Here is a 20,774-nt window from a genome sequence, read left to right on the forward strand (position 1 = left end):
CATTGGCCAAGGGTTTATTAAACCCTTGGCTAGCAAAGACAGAAGTCTTGGGAAAGAGGTCAAATCTTATTTTGTTTCATAAGAGAAACACTTCTGCAGGAAAGAAATCGTACTGATTTGATATGTTGCAAAGTAGTTTGATGTTAAATGATACAATGACAGGACTTCAGATTGACACATCACTCTTAAAAACTGACAAAGACAATTTGTACTCTCCAGGTTTATTTCTCCATGACTTACAGTATATGAATTTGTAAATCAAATGTACTGGTACAATGATTTTTATCAATAAAAATGAGAAAAATCAAGATTTCTACACATAGAATAATTTTTTCTTGATTTCAAACATGGAATATAACAAAAATTCTCATCCACTTCTACTGTTATTAAGAAATCTTTGAATGATAAACAGACTTGCATGAATTTGTCAACAGGTATGTTTTCTCACTATATGATCCTGCACAAGAAATTTTTTAACATTCATCTTACAATCAAAGTATCAAAGTATAGCTGCAATAAGGCAAAATAAGTCGAAATTATATATGTAATACAGCCATGACAATTTTTTTTTCATGAAAAAATACCCCCTTTGTCCCCAAAATACTTTTCCTACAATAAACAATCATAAATCATCTAATTCTCTGGCAAACATATACACATGAAATTGCTAATCCCAATTTCACAAAGGAAATTTTGATAACCTGTTAAAAGAAGTATTTTTCTTCATCATTGAAAATATGGAAAGCTTCAACATTTGATAAATTTCAGACATTTTATAGAACACATTTACAGAAATTATTCGTTTTAAATCCAGATTTTGTACATCAAAGAATTAACACATGGTCTATGAGGTCTCCTCTTTCTCTATTCACTGTCAAACCTTATGGAGTAGACATTTGTGTCTATAGCTCCTCCTGCATAACTTCCCCTCTTTTTCTTGGTCTTTTCGTGCCTGAATGATTTGCCCTGTGTGAACTTGAGGTCACGGTTGGCCTTTTCTCCCCAGGACCCAGCCGATCCTTTCTACAAAGTACCAGATTTGTCATCAGTATTACCTATACCTGTAATGTTTTCCATAAAATTCTGACAAATCAGTAAAAAGATGGATTCACCAAGATGCCCCTGTGGCCTTGATCTCAAGGACCAACTGAGTATAATGGTATAATGCATTATATTTTAATTCAGACATATGGTTACACATCTTAATACATAATAAAAGTACCTTGAGCACACTCACAAAATTACCTTCCTCCCCCCCCCCCTCCAGTTTTTATGATTCCTAAGCACATTTTTTTCTGTAACTGAACTTGAACTTGTCAAAATTTAATCAGCATGGGTTTTGATTATGCCGTAATGACAAACCGATTACATAATGTCTACCTTACTGAAATCAGACTTTTCTTTGCAAGTACAGAGCGTTCACCTTTTTACACTTGTAGACTTCAAGGTACTTTACCTTAGCTTCAAATGAATTGTCTGCCAGCCTGGAGTCTACTGTTATCTTCTCAGATTGTACTCTCCTGAATGGAGTGTTAGGTGTTTTCTGCTATTTTAAAATAAATGTTATTGATAAATTTCTTACACTTTTTTTTGTGTATAATTTCTAGATTAGAATTATGTATAAATGAATGTTGCAGATCTTTTTTATGTGTTACATTTAATATGAGGTTCATTTTTTTCTTTATCCTTCACAAAGATTACATGGAGTAACTATTCTCTTTATGGATAACAAAGAGGTAGCCAAGAGGCCCATGGTCCACAACACTCAGCTGAGTATTTGTCCCTGCTGTTATTCATCAGATTGTGGCCCTACCCTACCCCTGGGAGTCATAATTTGAACAATGTATAGACTATAGCAGAATGCTTCCAAATAACTTTCAGCTTTTCTGGCACAATAATTCTTGAGAAGAAGATTTTAGTTTTTCTTTATATTTCAATGTAAATCTTTGATTCCTGATTGTGGCCCCACCTTACCCCAGGATTCATAATTTGATCAATTTAGAATCTACACTACCCCAAGGTGCTTCCACATGGGTTTCAGTTTTTCGGTCCCCGTGGTTTTTCTTCATAAGATTTTTTAATGACTGCGCCATATTATTGTCTTTTCTTGAATATCTCCCCTTGCAAGGGGGCTTGGCCCTTCATTTTTAAATTCCCCTCACCTAAAACTGCTTTGTGCCAACTTTTGGTTAAAAACTGACCCTGTGATTCTTGGTGAACTTAAAATATACTTAAAAATAAAGTGAATACCTTAGACTTAGCCGAGCCTTTACTGGCTTTCTGGTTGAGGGAATTGTCAGAATTTTCATCCTGAAAAAAGGAAGGAAAAATATTAAGAATTAACAAGGAATATTGTCTGTGTCTTTAAATGATTATTAGACATAGAAACTCCTACACTGTTCAATTAGACAGTCTTCTTCTATCATTAATTTCCTTAGCACTTTCTCTGAAATGAATGTCAGTTTTTACGTAATAACACTCAAACAGCGATATAATATGCATTCAATGTGGTTAAGACAATATTCTGATAAATTAATAAGACTCTACACATCTGGGCTAATACACACATATAATAACTATTTCATGAAATATCTATATACCTGTAGCTAACATGAAGTTACATTCACTTAACACATTCATATGCAGCTGTTTTATTCGTTGTATAAGAATCCCACAATTAAGACTTTATATTTACATCCACTGAATATTATTTCCTTTATTTCTTATGAAGACCATTGCTGTTAATCAGTTCATGAACAACACTAAGCAAGCCACCTGCAGATTTCTTAAGCAATGACTGTTCTATCAATTATGCATACAATGACATACACATCCATAATACAATATTTTTTACTTAGAATTTTTTTATAAAGATATTAATATAACAATAAAATGTCTTTTTTTTTTTAGATTAACACACCTGAGTCATTTTGTGAACCAATCACCATATTTGAAGTGAACCTGAGATATTTTCAGAACCAATGTACTCACCTTATTTGACGTGAACACCCCAGAATCATTGTCTGAACACACCCCATTAACAGCTCCATTCACCACAGGAGTAGAGGTGGTAGGCCCTTTGACTTTCTGTTTGTTTCCTGGTGTTTTCTCTTCATCATCACTGGAGTCTGATGAACTAGAGTCACTGCTTGAACTGTCTTTTTTATTTTTATTATTCTTTGAGTCTTTTGTTCCTTTTTTAACGGGTTCTTTTTTATTAGCACCTGCTTTCAGGGTTGTGGCTTTCTTCACAGTTTCTTCTTCTGAAGAATCTGAAGAGTCACTACTAGAACTCTCCTGTTTCTTTGTTTTAGGTGTTGTTTTTATCGGACTTTGCTTGGCGGCCACTTTAGGAGTGGCTGACTTATTATCAGGTTCATCATCTGATGAATCAGAAGAGTCACTGCTGGAGCTTTCTTTCTTTGCAGGAATTGTTTTCCCTGGAGTCTCTTTTCCTCCTGCTTTAGCAGCAGAAACTTTCTTTGCAGTATCTTCCTCAGTGGAATCTGAAGAATCACTGCTAGAACTACTTTCCTCCTTCTTTTTCTGGGCTGCAGTTTTCTTGGCTGGTGTAGATTTAGCCGGTGTTTTAGGTGTAGCGGCTTTCTTTACTGGCTCTTCATCTGATGAATCTGAAGAATCACTACTTGAGCTGTCTGCCTTCTTCTTTTGTACAGGAGTTGACTTTCCTTTTGGAGTTGTTTTAGGCACTGTTGCACTTCCTTTTGGAGTTGTCCTCTTTCTTTTTTTAGGCACTGTTAGAAGTTGCTTTTTGCAACTTTCTTTTTTGGTTCTTCATCTGATGAATCTGAAGAATCACTGCTTGAACTTTCCTCTTTCTTTTTAGCAGGAGTTGACTTGGCAGGTGTTGCTGGTTTAGAAGTTGCTTTAGGAGTGGCAACTTTCTTTTTTGGTTCTTCATCAGATGAATCTGAAGAATCACTGCTTGAACTTTCCTCTTTCTTTTTAGCAGGAGTTGACTTGGCAGGTGTTGCTGGTTTAGAAGTTGCTTTAGGAGTGGCTACTTTCTTTTTTGGTTCTTCATCTGATGAATCTGAAGAATCACTGCTTGAACTTTCCTCTTTCTTTTTAGCAGGAGTTGACTTGGCAGGTGTTGCTGGTTTAGAAGTTGCTTTAGGAGTGGCTACTTTCTTTTCTGTTCTTCATCTGATGAATCTTACTGAAGCTGTCCTCTTTCTTTTTAGCAGGAGTTGACTTGGCAGGTGTTACTGGTTTAGAGCTTGCTTTTTGTGTTACTGCTTTCTTTCCAGGCTCTTCATCTGATGAATCTGAAGAATCACTGCTTGAGCTGTCCTCTTTCTTTTTAGCAGGAGTTGACTTGGCAGGTGTTACTGGTTTAGAGCTTGCTTTTTGTGTTACTGCTTTCTTTCCAGGCTCTTCATCTGATGAATCTGAAGAATCACTGCTTGAACTTTCCTCCTTCTTTTTAGCAGGAGTTGACTTGGCAGGTGTCCCTTTGGTAGTTACTTTGGGTGTAACACCTTTCTGTTTCACCTCTTCATCAGAAGAACTGGAAGAATCACTGCTTGAGTCTGCTTTTTTCTTTTTCTGTGTAGGAGTGGGCTGCAATGGCTTCTTCTTTGAAACTGTTGTTAAAGCTGCTGATTTTTTTGTTGGCTCTTCTGATGATGAATCAGATGAAACACTGCTTGAACTCTCTGTTTTCTTTGCCTGGGTTGGATTTGGTTTGGCAGATGAAGCTTTAACACCACCTTTTGGTGTTGTTATCTCTTTTGTAGTTTCATCATCTGATGAGTCTGATGAATCACTACTGGAGCTTTCAGCTTTCTTCTTTTTAGGAGCTGCTTTTATGATTGAGTTCTTGCCTGTCTTAGTAACAGAGGCTTTTGATGGTTCCTCATCAGATGAATCAGAGGAGTCACTGCTAGAGCTGCTCTGCGTCTTCTTTGCTTCCACTGATTTGGGGGGTCCTTTAGTTGTTACTTTTCCTGGGGTCACTTTCCCTCCTGCTTTAGCTGCAGTAGCTTTCTTTGCAGGTTCTTCCTCAGAGGAATCTGAAGAATCACTGCTAGAACTACTGTCCTCCTTCTTTTTCTGGGCTGCAGTTTTCTTGGCTGGTGTAGATTTAGCCGGTGTTTTAGGTGTAGCAGCTTTCTTTACTGGTTCTTCATCTGAGGAATCTGAGGAATCACTACTTGAGCTGTCTGCCTTCTTCTTTTGTACGGGAGTTGACTTTGCACTTCCTTTTGGAGTTGTTTTAGGCACTACTGCTTTTGATTTTGGTTCTTCATCAGATGAATCTGAAGAATCACTACTTGAACTTTCCTCTTTCTTTTTAGCTGGAGTTGAATTGGCAGGTGTTGCAGGTTTAGAAGTTGCTTTAGGAGTGGCTACTTTCTTTTTTGGTTCTTCATCAGATGAATCTGAAGTATCACTTTTTGCTTGAGTTGAATTGGCAGGTGTTGCTGTGCTTTAGGAGTGGCTACTTTCTTTTTTGGTTCTTCATCAGATGAATCTGAAGTATCACTGCTTGAGCTGTCCTCTTTCTTTTTAACAGGAGTTGACTTGGCAGGTGTTGCTGGTTTAGAATTTGCTTTTTTTCCAGGCTTTGATTTCGGTGTAGCAGCATTTTTACTTTTATTCAAAGAGGAAGGTGGGGGAACTGCATTGTAAGATGTATTTTTAGCATTCGCTACTTTCTTTTCATCCTCTGAATCCGAATCAGAAGAACTATCATCTGACTTTTTAACCATTTTTGGAGCTTTTTTTACGAGGGGTTTCTTGGCCTTGGGTTTATCGTTTTCAGTATCTGAACTTTCCGAATCGGAATCGGAATCTGAGGTTCCACTCTGTGCTTTAGCTGGAGTTCCTTTCTTTGCCTGAGGAGTGCCTGGTTTCTTAGCTTGAGGGGTAATCTTTTTCTTTTTCCCTGGTTTGGCGTCTGAATCTGATGAGTCACTCTCTCTGTCCCTCTTTTGGGTTTGTTTAGGAGTCTCATTTTCAGAGTCACTGTATATATTGTAAAGATTATCAGCCACTTATAGACTAAAGAGAATATGTTGCATCAAGTTAAGAATACCTTCTAAGGTTGTCATTGTGGACATACTGTAAACCAACTTTTATTCGCATGTGAGAAATTTCTGCGAAGTTCCCGAGAGCCTCATCATCGTGAATGTTTCTTGCAGCAAACCTGTCCTTAAAGTGTATGTGTCTATTAATAAAAGATCCAAGAAGGCTTGATCGCAAAAATTTATCATCGCGAACTCGTTTGTCCCCAGTAAATCGCGAAATAAAGTCATCGCGAATAAAAGTTGGTTTACAGTATATCAATTTACAAAATGAAAATCTTTTCAATACATTAAAAGATTAAGAACACAATCACTAAAACACTACAGAACTAGTACTGGTCATTGGTAAATGGTAAGTAATGTGAAACTGTATCATTTTCTGTATTATGTATGTCTAACATACCTTGAGGAGTCACTTGAAGACGAGTTTTGTTTTGACTTCTTTGAGGCTGGAGAACCATCAGATGAATTCAGTTTTCTTTTGTCACCCAATCTACATGAAAAAACAGATCTTAAGTACCCTTAAACTGATCCCTCTAATTGAAAATAACAAACTGCACTATTCCAACAGTTGCCAAGATGATTACTGGTACCAATTCATTACTGTTGGTCACCAATGGTAATAAATTGCTACAAACTGCAATATGAAAAAGTTAAGTTTTTTACCATTTTTCAGAAAAATTCTGTTTATTGCACTGCTTAAATCTTATGACATAAATTTATATGTTTAACACTCGTGCAGTTCAAAATTATTGGTTAACTGGTGTATTCCGATTTTGTTCTTCACAAATACATATCGCTGTATTTTTTTGTGAAAAGGTCTGTTAACGTAATGGGAGAATTGCCCATAAAGTTTCATCAAGAAATCCTGCCAGACCATGTCTAAAACACTTGAACAGGTTGGGCACACCCCACCAAATGGTCCTTTATCCCCCGTTCGGTAAACAATCGGTGTCGAATTTAACTGACCAAGTGGTGGACTTTTTTATTCTATTTCAGCAATTTTCATTAAAATAAAGCAAAAGTCATTTGCATAGGCATTGGGGAATTTTAGTGAACATGTTCCTCGCACAATTAACATGAATCGGTGGAATTTCCATGTGCATGCAATTTCTCCGTAACTTCTGTAAAAATGATACCCATATTTTTCCGTAACAGCCGAACTTCTTGATCAATCGATCCAAAAAAATTATTGTGCTATTTTGGATAAAAATTCAATTTTGTCCAGTGGTTTAACTCTTGATAAGTTAACTTTCAATCTATATTTAGATTTTTGTAAATATATATCTCCATAAAATCCTGTCAAACACGAGCTCCTCATGCTTTACCGGTATGGTGGGCAATTACTGCTATAAAGTTATATTTTTCTAGAGTTGAACGAAATATTTGTTGTTATTTTTCTTTTAGGATGAAGTTGCAGATTCCATGCGACCTTTTGTGGTTTACTATGCATACAACTGATGAGTTTAATTTATTTAATAAATAATTTTCAATAAAAGATTCACAAAGTGACTTTTGCAATTATTCTTGTTTTTGTACCAAGTACATACTAGTTTTAAAACAATAGTTATATCACAATCCAATTGCATTTATTATTGTTATAGAACAAAGGCATACAAAATAAAATGAAATAAAGGCGAAAACTTATTTTTCTTTTGATTTCCTAATTGAAAATTAACAAAAATGTGCCTCTGTAGTTAAATCCAACTTTTGATCAGGCTGAAAAAAGATCGTCGTTTTCACTGGTTTGCACTATTTAAAAGCGAAATAGAAAGTAAAGAACATGATTGCATTATCTGATTGATTGCCCAGTTAATCGAAATAGAAAGTAAAGAACATGATTGACAGGTGCAGCATCATTGGAGAAGAAGAGAATTTCCTTTTAAAGTATAAAAACCGAGAGATATTGCACTTGTTTACAAATGAGACGTCTCAGTCAAATTTTTGACTGAACGATCTTTCACAAAAAATTGCATGTTGAATTTCCAATTTTTTTCACTCAGAACAACGATAAATATCTATATTTTATTCCACATATCTTAAAATTATGTGCCATTCCACGCAACTCCATGGAATTGAACACAACCAATTTTCTCCCCCAAATGGTCAGTAAATTTCGCCACCGATAAGGGAGATTGACTACCAAACGGGGGATGAATGACCATTTGGTAGGTTGTGCCCAACCTGTTGAAGATCAACGACCCCTACTTACTTTGTAGATAGAATGTTCTATCGTTAAAATGATATTGTCCTACGGACCCGGTTTAACGATAGAATTCGTTCCGTGTATTCGTAATGTAGCAGAAAGAAACACGGGCGATAACTCGCATAGTGCATTTACTTGGAACAATCTAGAGAGTTCCGAATGTAAACATATCCGGTAATTTGAATCGAGAGAAAAACGTTGAAAAAATTAATTGGATTTTCGTATTTATATGGATTATTTTTTGGGATAAAAGGCATAAGCAATCTCAAGAAGGTTTGTTTTGATTATTTTGGTAGTTATTCCCAGTGCAAATCATTTTATATTCTTCAAAATCGTTTCGGAGCGGATCCGCTCCGATTTGCTACATTACAAGTATATGGGACGTATTCTAACTGTGGTGAGGGCCTGTACCGAGACACAGTTAGATTATTCTAACTACTTACTTTGCTGCCGACCACTGTACATATATTTGCTGAAGCTTTGGTGATCCTGCAGGAGGAGGCTTCTGTAAAGAAAGTAAAAATCTGATAATCAAAGACCCAAAACACACCAATCTTTCTACCAAAAAAATGCACGTGGCTAAATACGTAACACGTGCTTTTGTTTTGGTTAGCTTAAAAACAACACTTGAATGCGAATACTCCATGTCATTGTATAAAATCATAAATCAAAACATACGGTTTTTAATTTTTTCTTAAATGCTTCAGCGACATCTTGGCAATATTCTTTTAGAAAGTCATAAACCAAGGGAAGAAGTGTCTTAGGATTGCTTTCACCACCAGTTGCCATTTTGCAAGCGTTCAAAGGACAGAGGATTCAGAGTAGCGTGCACGCTTTATTTCGACTGTGTCGATTTACCCATAGGACCAAAACGAACCCCGAACATTCTTAAAAGGCCCTAAACTTGCTAAAAGACAGTTTGAAAGAACATAAAATAAAAATATAGTAAATTATGACTGATTGGGGTTACAATTATTTCAAATTATGGTTTTATATCTATTTATTGAGATTTACTCCCTAGTGGACAGGTTTTCGCCTACATCGCGGCCTGCCAAACTTTAAAGAGAATACATATAATTCATTCCCGAACCCCTCCTTTCTATAAACTCTATCTCTCATCTGTAATGATAGTCGCCAGATCCATTGTTGCAAAATATTCCAAAACACTACATGACCTACAAAACACCGATTAATTAATAGGTATAGGGAAAAATTATTTTTAATAATTTAATAACAAGTGTACCTGATTTTTAAATGCAAAGGATCAAACTTCTTTTAAATAATTAAATGCAAAAGATTAAACTGTGCGATCCCATTCGATAGATAGTCGAATAGTCGAAAACTTCTGTTTTATATTTTGATCGTATTTAATTGGAACAAAGGTGGATTATGCGTTATGATGTCTTCGATATAAAAAGGGAAATGTCGAAGTTTCGAAAATAATAAGTACATACCTTTAATGAAGGTCATATTATAGGACATCTAATAATTAGTAATTAGTAATTAGATATCTGTCCTGTAAGAAATACTCTGAAATTAATTCAAAGCAGTTGATAGAGGATTACCAGAGAAATTTTCAAAAATATAATTACTCGAACAGTAATTTATGAATGAACAAGATGTGTTCGTGAAACACTTTGCGCCCGGCGGCAACAAAGCAAAAAACTATTTTTAGCATATAGGCCACAGTCAAGGTCACAAGGTCATTGAATTAATGCTATTTGAAAGAACTTTAGTATAGGAGTATACATACCTTTATGAAGTCTATATCTCCTATGGTTCAAATTTTATGGCAAAAGTTCGAAAATAGCTATTTTTAGCATTAAGGTCACAGTCAAGGTCACAAGGTCAATGACTTTGGTGTCATTTTGTATGAGCTTTATTAGTGAAGTATGCATACCAAATATGAAGTCTTATATGATTCGAAAGTTATGGCAAAAGTTTGTAAAAGCTATTTTTAGCACGTAGGTCAAAGTCAAGGTCACAAGGTCATTGACCTTGGTGTCTTTTGAAAGAACTTTATTAGTGGAATATGCATATTAAATATGAAGTCTCTATATCTCAAGGTTCAAAAGTTATGGCGAAGGTTAAAGTTTTCAGCAGACAAACAGACATGCAAACAATATACGCCTCGGATCTATCGATTCGGGCGCATAAAAATGTAATGAGGTTTATGAGGAAAAGCATATTTTTGGGAAAAAAATGAATACTATGAATATCAAAAAATGCTATGGTGGAAAGAAGTATATATAATTAATAAAGTCTGCTAAATGGCTGTGTGATGCGTAGAGTGTGTGTGTCTGTCTGCGTCTATGCTTGTCACTCTCGCTTTCAGCTCCACCCCTGGCTAGCAGCTTGCTGTGAAAAATAAGCAAAATCTTATTTTTAAGACAGTCTTCCCTGCCAGTTGCAACCTCTCCATAGTTAGACCTATGTGTCCCAGATATGGGATCCACCTCGAGATAGCAGATGGATATTGGGTACCTTGCAATCCCAAGCAGAACCACATGCAGGGTCTTGGAGGAGACTAGGCCCATAAATGCACTGCATGTATGGCCCACGGTGAGTGGATATGCCCTGGTGCCTGTAATCCTAGTTCCCAACAATGAACTACTGTCTTGTAGATACCTTTGGGAGAAGGAAAGACTAAGGAGTAAACCCTACAGAAATCTGGAGTAAATACCATGAGGCTGTTGGTGTAACCACACTTCTGGCAACTCTCTCCGTGCCACGGAAAATGGCCGTCCAGGTGGGGACGTTAGCCCGGTAAGGCAGCTACCTAGGAGAAGATAAACTCTTACTGAAAAATCACGGACATATTTTAGACATTTAAAGCCATAGATCTAGTGGAAGGACACCATATACCCTGGTCCTCCAGGTTGGGAATTGGGCGCAGGGTTAACAACCCTGCCCTGTAAAAGGAGAAAGTTACCGAAACAGCAACAAGAAAAACCTTTACTACATCGTGTGAAAGGCCTTCCGAGTTAAATGAGACTCGTATGAATGCTGGCAATCAAAGCCATAAGGACGTTACCAGAATGGGAGAGGACCTGAACACCACCACAATCAAGCTCAGACTAGGGCACCGGAATGTGAGGACAATGTACGAGACAGGCAAGCTGGCACAGGTAACATCTGAGATGAGACAGTATAACCTCCATGTTCTAGGTGTGAGTGAGAACAGATGGACGGGATCTGGAAAGATGAAATCCACCGCCGGAGAAACTGTCCTCTTCTCTGGGAGAGATGACAACCTACACCATGAAGGAATGGCCGTCATACTCAGGAAAGGTGTAGAGGGGTGCCTGTTGGAATGGAAGCCCATAAATAATAGATTAATTAGTGCAAACATTGTCATCATGGGGGACCTCAATGCAGGGTCGGAAAGGACAACACTGACTATGAAAGAGTAACGGGAAAGCATGGGGCTGGGACCAGGAACGATAATGACGAAAGACTGGTGGAGTTCTGTGCTATGAATAACCGAGTGATAGGAGGAACCTTCTTCACACATCGTGATATCCACAAGCTGACCTGGAACTCACCGAATGGAAGGGACAAAAACCAGACTAACCATCTGATGATCAATTGCATAAGAAGACGCTCTGTATTAAATGTTAGGGTCAAGCGGAGTGTAGACGTAGGCAGCGACCAGCACCTGGTGACAGCACTCATTAAGATCAATCTGAAAAAAGCTGAAGTAAGGCTTAACACTCAAACACGTTTTGACAATCAGAGACTGAGGGACAACACCACGAAGGCTGCCTTCATCATTGATTTAAGAATCAGATTCCAAATCTTGCAAGACACACATGATAAAGGTGAGGAGGCCAATATGGACAACACTTGGAAGCAAGTGACCCAATTGTACACTGAAAGCAGCAAAAAGAAGCTAGGCGTTTGCAAAAGAAACATCAAAAAAGACTGGATCCAGCAGGAGACTCTAATTGCTATAGAGGAGAGAAAGGAAATCAAGAAAAAGATGCTGAAGATCAAGTACCCACGACTGCGTGAGAGGCATGAGGAGCTGTTTAGTGAGGCCAACAAGAGAGTCCAGAAGATTGCACGCCATGACAAGAGAGAAGTCATGGACCAACTTGCAGCTGAGGCAAAGGAAGCAGCAGTACGGGAGAGCAAGGGAGAGTACACAAGATCACAAAACAAGTGTGTGGTAAATTTAGAGGAAACACAGGAGGACCTATCAAGGACAAACATGGAACACTATTGACAACAGAGAAAGAACAAGAAGAGAAAAATGGGCTGAAAACTTTGTGGACTTTAAAAAGGCATTTGACAGCATACACCGAGATAGCCTTTGGAACATCCTACGTCATTGTGGTATTTTATCCAAAATGGTCCACCTAATAAAGTGTTTTTATAACAACTTCCAATACTCAGTAGGACACAATGGCACCTTCTTCGATATTAAAACTGGAGCCAGACAAGGATGCGTAATGCCTGTAGTATTATTCAACTTGGTCATCGATTGGGTCATGCAGAAGACAAAAGGAAACTCTCCAAGGGGAATCCACTGGGGCTTGTTCTCAAAATTGGAGGATCTGGAAATTGCGAATGACCTTGTGCTAATGTCTCACACACACCAACATTTCCAAGAGACGACCAACAGGCTGCAAACCTACGGACAGCAAGTGGGACTTCGCATCAGTATGAAGACAATGACACTTAATGTGGAATTGCCTGCTCCTGTTAGTGTCAATGGTGAAGAACTACGCCAGACAGATAACTTTATTTACCTGGGTAGTATCAAACCCGAGGGCGGCACAAAGGAGGACATCCACAACAGACTTGGCAAGGCCAAGAGAGTATTTAGGGAAATGAATAACATCTGGAGGTCTGCACAGTACAGCACCAGCAGCAAGCCGAAGATTTACCAGAGCTGTGTTGTATCAATTCTCCTTTATGGATCGGAATGCTGGAGAATAAAAGAGACAGATCCTTCCCTACCACCTGCCTCCACCGAATACTAAGGATTTTTTGGTCCCAAATCAAGACCTGCTGAGCAGATGCAGACAAGGGTACAATCATTACCAAACTCTGATGGAGATGGATTGGACATATTCTCCGAAAAGTCCCCCAGTCAACGACTAGAAGAGCACTGCATTGGACGCAAGAGGGCAAAAGAAAGAGGGGGATGCATAGAACATCATGGCGAAGGACAGTTGAAAGCGAGATAAAAGCAATGCATCAGAATTTGGGATCATTGACAAGGCTGGCCCAGAATAGACAAGAGTGGAGGAAGTTTGTTGCTGCCCTACACACCACATGGTGTAACGAACAATGATGTTGATGATAATTATTAAGAAATAAGAATATATAGGTTGAAAAATATTTGTTCACCAGATTTTTTTTTAGAAATGAATATTATTGATTGAAAGCAAAGGTGAATAACGCTTCAAAGACGGGTCAAGGTAAAAAATCAATACACATTTTTTGCTCCTGCATATTTATTCTAAAACACGAAGACTATGTTTATATACTGAGTATTCAGTAATATGTATATGTTATGCATTCAAATGCATTGAATTTGAGGCTGTTATGGATTGGATACCTTAATACGCTATTGTTCCGAAAGTTCTTCAATATAACATGACAAAATCGACATCAACATCACTTATGATTACAGCAGCGTCTGGACACGGTGAGATACTATAGTAATTTAAATGTAAACTACATACGAAAAACAGCCTTCCAACAAGCCACGTAGCATCGAGGGAGGGGGCTTCTATTTTCTGCACATTACCTTTTACTACTGAAATGTACCTTGAAATGCTGAACACCCCCCCCAACACACACCACTTTTTAATTGGTACAAAAATATTTTCACTACACCCCACGAGATAGGATTTTTATTTTTTTTTTTTAACATTTATTTATTTATTTATTTTATTCATAAGGTTTTTTTTCAGGTACGTTGGTTTTTTTCTCTGACTGCCCCCTCCTCCCTTAAAAAACAATGATACGTCACTGCCAATAGAAATAAAAGCATGTTTCCTGCGATTTACTCGTCTATGTCAACTTTCACCATTTTGTCGGAAAAATCAAAACGCGTTTATTCAACTTATTCCATGTTATATTTTAATGCAGTTCTAGGGGAATTTCTTTAATATTGACTTCTACAGCGTATTACCCACATCGTAAAAACATTGTTTAAATTTAATCATTTTGAACGTTTTATTTGTCCAATGGATACATGTAAATCAACAGTATGATAAACTTTGATGTAACGAAACAACACCAAACAGACCTAGAACTGAGAGTTTGAATTTGAGCAGATTTAGTTGTGGAAAGAGCGGGGGCTGAAAATACATATGGGAAAGATGGGATGCGCTCCAATTCAGTGAGAAGGGGTAATGCTAGATGAGCAGACACGCAAGCCCAAGAGGCAGCCTGCAGAATCAGAGAAGGAAAGCGAAGGTCAAATGGCCAGCTAGCAGCAAAAAGGAAGAATTGGAGAGAGGTTTGATAGTGATGTAGACACAATCTTAAACGCATCACTGAAAGGAGGAATAGACAAAAAGATCCATCGAAGGCATGGTAACGATAATGTATATCGAAGTAGTGGACAGATTTTGGAAAGGAGGAAAAGCAGCAACCAAGAGGAGAAGCGAATAAGAACAGAAGACAAAGAGGGATGGCCAACATGAGGCGAGAACTGCGACAGCTGGCAAGACGATTTAGAACTTCAGAGGAGGGTGAACGACCTGCTTTGACTGAATTAAGGAGGGACCTTAGAAAGAAACTAAAGATCATGAAAAGGGCAGACAGAATGAGGAAAAGAAGGAAGGAGTGAGCGAGAGCAAGAGTACGATACGATTTACAGCCAACCCATTCCAATTTACATCAGGACTTTTAGGCAGCAAATATCAAAGGATCGGGAAAGCTAACACCTGGAAGAGAGGAATTCGAACAATATTTGAACGATATACATAGCGATCCAGGGGGAAGAAGATTTAGAAGAGTTTGAGAAGCTAATTAAACATAACAATCCAAATTATTTGTTCGACGATATAGAATTAAAGCTGCATAAAGTCAAAGATGTCATCTGGAAGTCTAGAGCTGCTTCATCACCAGGATTAGACGGAATCCCATACAAAGTTACAAGAACTGTCCGAGACTAATTCAATCTATATGGAAACATCTTAGAGTTGTGTGGAGGAAGGGGCAGTTAGCTGACAGTTGGCACCTAGCCAAGGGATTGATTGATTGATTGTATATTGCTTAACGTCCCTCTTGAGAATTTTTCACTCATATGGAGACGTCACCGTTTGCCGGTGAAGGGCTTCAAATTTAGACCTATACTCGGCACTCAGGGTCATTGAGCAGTGATGGTTCTTTATCGTGCCAGCGCCTACCGTGACACGAGACCTGCGTTTTTAAGGTCATATCCGAAAGACCCGTGACTTTCACTTCTAGTGCCGAGCGCTTGGCGAAGGAACAGTCACTACCTATGTTTACGTCTTAGGTATGACGCGGCGCCTCGAACGAGAATCGAACCCGTGCCTCGCGATCACGAAGCGAACGCTCTACCACTGGGTTATCGTGACCGGTCCCTAGCCAAGGGATGTTTCATTGCAAAGGAGGAGGAAACTCAAAGTCACTTAAGCAGTTCCGTACCATTTCCCTGTTGAACACCGAAGGAAAATTTTTCCTGGCTCATATGGCCAAGAGGATGACAACCTATATGCTGTTTAACAAATACATAGACCTGTGCAGAAAGGAGAAGTGCCAGGGGTCTCGGGGTGTGTAAAGCACACAAGTGTTCTGACGGAGATTATACGGAAAGCTAAAGAGATGAAAGAACTGGCAGTAATATGGTTGGATCTAGCCGATGCTAATGGTTCCATGCCCAGTCCAAAGTACACTACAACGCTATCATATGCCAGACAGGGATACGAACGCTGCTTAAGAGTTACTTGACAGGTTTCAATTCCGGTTCACAATTCACAATTAAATTCGGTGGCGGAGATAAACAGAGGAAGGCGTGAGATAGCCCCCTGTCAGAGCGTTCATGGACGATATGACAATAAGCAATAAACACAAAGACTATCATAGAGGCAAAATGGGCCTTGAAGGAGATATAATATATCCTTTGTTTGGCCTGTATGAAGATCGAGTCAACAAAGTTTAGGAGCCTCGTATTGGAAAGGGGAAAGTCACAGGAGAGAATTTCAGGGTTGAAGAAGAGATTATCCCATCAGTCTCAGAAAAAAACGGTCAAGTGCCTAACAGAGTTCATTTTATGATTCACTGAGAGATAAACAGAATGTTAGTGGCACCATTAATCAACTGGAGAATTGGATGAACATCACAGACAAAATTGTCTCACCAGGAAAATACAAGGCATAGATATCCCAATATGGCGTATTTCAACGAAATCTTTGGACTCTACTTGTGAATGATGTACCACTGACATCAGTTGAATCGATGGAGCGACGGATCAGTACCTTCGAAGATGGCAGTTCCCAGAAGCTTCAGCAGCATTGGTTTGTACAGCATAAAAACAAAGTTGCAATTACAATTAACATCACTGTTGAGGAATTCAAGGTCAGGGAGTATCTGATTTTGCACCATAGTAATGATTCCAAGGTAAGGGAGGCAAAAGTGAACATCAAGACGGTCTGCAAAGAACACAGTACAGGAGACAGAGTCACGCCTTAGACAAGCCGACCTAGTGGAAATTGTGGCAATAGGCAGGTAGGAAATACACCGTCGAAGAACACACAAGAATGGTGCAGTATGAAGAAGCAGGGATGCTGGCTAAATTTTGAAGGAACCCGACAGAAGTTATCTTAGAAAGAAATCTAGATAACAGAGCCGCAGAGACTGCAGTTCCATCTAAAGTCGGTTTGCCAACGCCAGCCAATCTGACAATATGAAACATGAGGGCGCCCATTGCAGTCTGCAATCTTAGTTTTAGACAGGCCATACAGAGACGTCACTGTACGCCGGTGTAGGGCTTCAAATTGAGACCCTTTTCAGGGCCATTGAGCAGTGAGGGTTCTTTATCGTGCCCACGAATACCGTGACACGGGACCTACGTTTTTAAGGTCATGTCCGAAAGACTAGAAGAGCTCGGCACTTGGCACTTCTAGTGCCGTGCGCTTGGCAAAGGAACAGTCACTACTTATGTTTACGTCTTAGGTTTGACGCGGCGCCATGAAAGAGAATGGAACCCGGGCCTCCCGATCACGAAGCAAACATTCTACCACTTTCAATGCCGTTGGAGAACAGAACTGAAGAAGCCCATGAGCGGAAAATGAAAGTACCAGGAATTGGTTGTAGACTGTCAATAACGGAGCTGGAGAATATGGTGTCTTCCAGTGGAAGTTGGATGCCGTGGATTTGTAGGGCAATCTTGCGGATTGATGGTGAGACAGGCACTGAGAGACGGAAACTCTCCCTTCTCCCTGCGGTATATGAACGTTAGAACTAGAGTCGTGAATTTTGCAGTTTGATGTAGGACTGGCTCCTCAGTTTTATCGTGCAACTTGTTTTCCTGCTAGATGTGTGTGGAAAAAGATGATCTTTCAAATCGCTGATTTGGTTTCTTATATACCGTGTGTGTGTGTGTGTGGGGGGGGGGGGGGTAATACACATTTGTACAGATACAAATTATAAAAGAGGGTCCGTAGAAAGCCATTTAATTTTTTTTTTGAAAGGGGGATCAAACATTATTCTTGAAACAAAAAAATGGGGAGGAGGGGGTCTTAGACATAATTTTTGAGGGATCACATCCGTTAAGTAAACTTTTTGTATCTTTACTATATATGTCGACAAATTTATATATCATTTGGAGCATGCTCCTCCTCCTTTCAGGTCTGTTTCATTAGTTAAATATGTTTTGTTTTGAACATATTTTATTGTATAAACAAAAGGATTGGAAACAAGTTCTTTCAACTTACGAGTTCCTCTCCTTAAATATAACTATATGTCATGCAATTAAAATACATGTAGTGCATAGAATTTTAAATGCAAAATTCTATGTTTTAAATATGTTTTCAATAAATGTGCATGGCAAATTTAGATCCTTTCGTAGGCCTAAACTATGCATTTCATGGGGGTAAAGAGCTCATATTTTTGACGTTATTGCATTATTTTTGCCGTTATTAATTAAGGATTTCCATCCATAATATAATAGGACCAAACTTTCTACCCTTGAATATCCACCTAGTACATAATACTCTGATATTTAATTAATACATTTTATAGTAGAAAAGGATTGCCCACGAGAAAGTTTAAAGAATTTCATGAAAAGGTTTGTGCTGATCCCGCACAGAGATTTTGAATGTCTAAAATTACATCGAGAAAATGTCGTAGTTTTTACGGAAAAAGAGACATAATCAAATTTTATTTATTCAAAGCAATATTTGAAACCTGGAATTGAATTTTTTCACCCATTCATTTTTTTTTTTATTTTGCTCTTTGTCCGAGATAAGCACATACCGTTTTGTGGTTGAGTTCGACTTTTCCACTTTTACGGAGATTTTTGAAAGCAAAGACATGCTTGCAATATATGGTCGTGTAGATAAATTATCGTAGATTGATTGATTGATGGAACATTGTTTAACGTCCCTCTCGAGAATTCTTCACTCCACCACCACTTGCCGAGGGAAAGTTGCATTTTTTCCCCTTATTCGGCATTGGGGGCCATTGAGCAGGGAGGGATCTCTTTTGTGCCAGCACCTACTTTGACGCGGAACCTCGGTTTATATGGTATCATTCGAAGGACAGGTCTCTACATTCTACAGTGGGATTCGAACCCGCGACGCAAGGATCAAGTCCTTACTTCAAAATACCATAGAAGACAATGGATATAAACATTTTGCCAGTGCATTTCAGCTGAAAATGAGTGCGTTTCTGAGGATCGAAGGGGGTACTGAGTGTAATTCGGAGTTATTATTATATGGGTTTTAAAAATTTATTTCCGAAACAAGTGCCTGTGATGTGTATAACTATCTTTCAAAAATAGTTAAAATGACATAATTATGGATAGTGTATTGTGATGTCATAATGAGCTTCTTAATATGACGTCATAATAGTTCATATGCACATTGGGAAAAGTACTGTTGTAAATAAGCTTCTGTGACGTCATAATAGTTTTCATGTAAAAAAAAAAATAACAGATCTGACCTGCGATATCATTTGCTGAATCCATCTTGATACTTTCTGAATAATTTTTTTGGTTCTTTTTTTTAACAGAAAAAAGCAGAGTGTTACGTACATACATGGATGTGTATGTCTATCTTTCAAAAATAGTTTACGATACGGAAAATATCATAATGACGTAATGATAGTTCATATGGGGAAAGAGTATTTTCATGACGTCGTGATAGCTTGCATGTAAAAATAAATAAGATGTCATGGTGAGGATGCGTAGATCGATGCCTGTATAATGGAAAATACCCCTAGTTCGCAGAATTAAGTTTAGACCGTCTTTTTGGTGCTATATCCATTATGATGTCAAACATGTGTAATTGATTTAACTCCCTTTCCCGTACTTTTCATCATCATGTAAAAATGACGCATTTCCATTGAATTCAAATTATTAAAATCATGTACATGTAAGTAGCCCCGATTTCTATCTTTAATCTAATATCATTTTTAAAAAAAAAAAGGTCATTAAGATATGAAAAACATTAATTAAGTGAGAGACTGTATGCAATATTGATATTTTACCTTTGTCTGAAATGAGACCAAACAGTTTACAGGTGGAATCAGTTACCCAGAAGGAACAATAAAATATAAAGATGAAACATCGTCAATATATTTAATTGTCGAGATGAAGGTCACAGCGTTAAGAAGTTTTTGAATAACTTTTTCATTAAAGAAATTTTAAGTCGGCTAACAAAGGAACACAATTAGTTCTCATCGAAATTCAAACAGTTAGTTAGCTGGAAGATCTATCTGGCTGTAAATAGAATCATAAAGTATCTATTAAAGCTTAGGTAAAAAGAAAATTTAATGCTGATATTATTTAGAAGTTAAACAGTTCAAAAAAAAAAAAAAAAGCTTTCTAATTTTGGCATTATCAATCTAGTACGTGCTATCATATGCAAATAAAGAGTTTAATTAATTTAACAAGTTTTACATATTTTACAGATGATTGAAATTTTGACTTAAGGGCCAGGTCTCTGAAGACAACCTCCACCCCCGTCCCCTACCACTGTTTCCACTGCTATGTGTAAGTCATTCAATCCAGTGGCCCTTTTCACAAAAATCTTACGACTAAGACAAAAATAGTTATTAAACATGTATATAAATCATGTATATAAGATGGTACGTTGATGGTACTTTGAATATGATTTGATGTGTCACAATCAATTTAAATCAACCAATTACGTTTTTATTTAAAAAAAAAAAAATGAATTGTGGTATTTTGATTCTCTGTAAGCTTTTGAACGTATATTTAAATATATACACAAAACATGCAAATAATCAGTAAATATTTCACATATATGTGCTTAAGAAAAATATCTTACTGATTTATTTCTTCAATA

At 37.8% G+C, this 20,774-nt stretch overlaps 3 protein-coding genes across 3 annotated transcripts; 2 read left to right on the forward strand and 1 right to left on the reverse strand.

The window, feature by feature from the left end:
* Positions 1-205: 205 nt before the first annotated feature.
* On the reverse strand, positions 206-9,059 carry LOC134281189 (nucleolar protein dao-5-like). Its single transcript, XM_062763660.1, is given in 11 exon segments — positions 206-1,023; positions 1,457-1,546; positions 2,251-2,310; positions 2,992-3,738; positions 3,780-4,159; positions 4,162-4,179; positions 4,182-5,450; positions 5,453-5,991; positions 6,454-6,543; positions 8,700-8,761; positions 8,935-9,059. Coding segments are annotated over 11 exon segments (3,525 nt in total). The 5' UTR covers positions 9,046-9,059; the 3' UTR covers positions 206-864.
* Positions 9,060-11,731: 2,672 nt separating this feature from the next.
* On the forward strand, positions 11,732-12,484 carry LOC134281201 (uncharacterized). Its single transcript, XM_062763684.1, has one exon. It carries the CDS (start codon positions 11,732-11,734, stop codon positions 12,482-12,484), a length of 753 nt encoding a protein of 250 aa, XP_062619668.1.
* Positions 12,485-12,608: 124 nt separating this feature from the next.
* LOC134281202 (uncharacterized) lies at positions 12,609-13,244 on the forward strand. The gene has a single exon (XM_062763685.1). It carries the CDS (start codon positions 12,609-12,611, stop codon positions 13,242-13,244), a length of 636 nt encoding a protein of 211 aa, XP_062619669.1.
* The last annotated feature ends 7,530 nt before the right edge of the window (positions 13,245-20,774 follow it).

The sequence above is a fragment of the Saccostrea cucullata genome, unplaced genomic scaffold (assembly GCF_032062105.1).
Source record: "Saccostrea cucullata isolate Sc308-1 unplaced genomic scaffold, CSIRO_AGI_Scuc_v1 ctg395, whole genome shotgun sequence".
Lineage (NCBI taxonomy): Eukaryota > Metazoa > Mollusca > Bivalvia > Ostreida > Ostreidae > Saccostrea > Saccostrea cuccullata.